We start from the raw sequence: 1,203 nt of genomic DNA on the forward strand, positions 1-1,203 counted from the left end.
AAAAAGAGCACATCATATAAACTTGTAGAGAAAAGAAGGATAAGAGTACATGTTTGTTGGTGAAACATTTTGAAAATATTTCATTTTCTCAGGAACCCTGACTGCTGCAGAAGGCCTGCATTTCCTTAGCTATTTTGTTTATTTAAAATTACAAAGTAATTTGGATTACTAAGAAGACTCTGGCACCTATTTAAGCCAAGAAGTTGACACTTGGGGAGTTCACTGGGGAGCCACATTATTTAAAGTGGTTTGTTTCTGAGTGAGTGAGGATGAAAGTGTCTGTACCTTGTGTTCATTGTCTGGAGTTCACAGTGGTCCTAAGTTGGCACAGTCGGTAGAGTGTGAAGATCATGTGATGAACCTCATATTACATCTCTTTCTTTCTCTTCTTTGCCCTCTGCTTAGGTCTCCATAAAAACAACCACAACTTACACTCTCTGCCACTTTTTTGGGGGCCATTATGAATTTGCTGGTTTCCTCCTAGAGAGCCCAAATCTTAGAACCATTGCTGCTCCTGCCCTCAGTTTGTTTTCTTGCGGGAGATTCTATGTTGTTCCTCTTCTGTTCTCTTGCATACCTTCTATTTTTATACTTCCTTGATATGGTTTTTTTTTTTTTTTTTTTTTTTTTTTGAGACGGAGTCTCGCTTTGTCGCCCAGGCTGGAGTGCAGTGGCCGGATCTCAGCTCACTGCAAGCTCCGCCTCCCGGGTTTACGCCATTCTCCTGCTTCAGCCTCCCGAGTAGCTGGGACTACAGGCGCCCACCACCTCGCCCGGCTAGTTTTTTGTATTTTTAGTAGAGACGGGGTTTCACCATATTAGCCAGGATGGTCTCGATCTCCTGACCTCGTGATCCGCCCGTCTCGGCCTCCCAAAGTGCTGGGATTACAGGCTTGAGCCACCGCGCCCGGCCCTTGATATGTTAAAAATTCATTTAGTATTAAAAAGGTATCAACATGCTTTATTTAATACAAAAAAGGATAGCCTAAGAATAACTTGCTGTTTTCTATTTCAGTTATGAAAGCATGCAATCTGTTTTTTGCTTTATGTGTTTTTAAGCTCACTATTGTCTTATTTCTTTTTCCAACCTAGGATGGTGATCGAGACATTTTTATTGATGGGGTTGTTGCTCGTAATAGAGCCTTAAATGGGGATCTGGTGGTCGTGAAACTACTTCCCGAGGAGCAGTGGAAGGTGAGTTAA

At 42.2% G+C, this 1,203-nt stretch overlaps 1 protein-coding gene across 1 annotated transcript in view; it reads left to right on the forward strand.

Moving 5' to 3' along the window:
* Positions 1–1,203, forward strand: part of LOC105473922 (DIS3 like 3'-5' exoribonuclease 2) — a 374,047-nt gene that overhangs the window by 76,150 nt on the left and 296,694 nt on the right. The window contains 1 exon segment of the mRNA XM_071073554.1: positions 1,093–1,194. Within this exon segment, the coding sequence (XP_070929655.1) occupies positions 1,093–1,194 (102 nt within the window).

This window comes from Macaca nemestrina, chromosome 11, assembly GCF_043159975.1.
Source record: "Macaca nemestrina isolate mMacNem1 chromosome 11, mMacNem.hap1, whole genome shotgun sequence".
In the NCBI taxonomy this organism is placed as follows: Eukaryota; Metazoa; Chordata; class Mammalia; order Primates; family Cercopithecidae; genus Macaca; species Macaca nemestrina.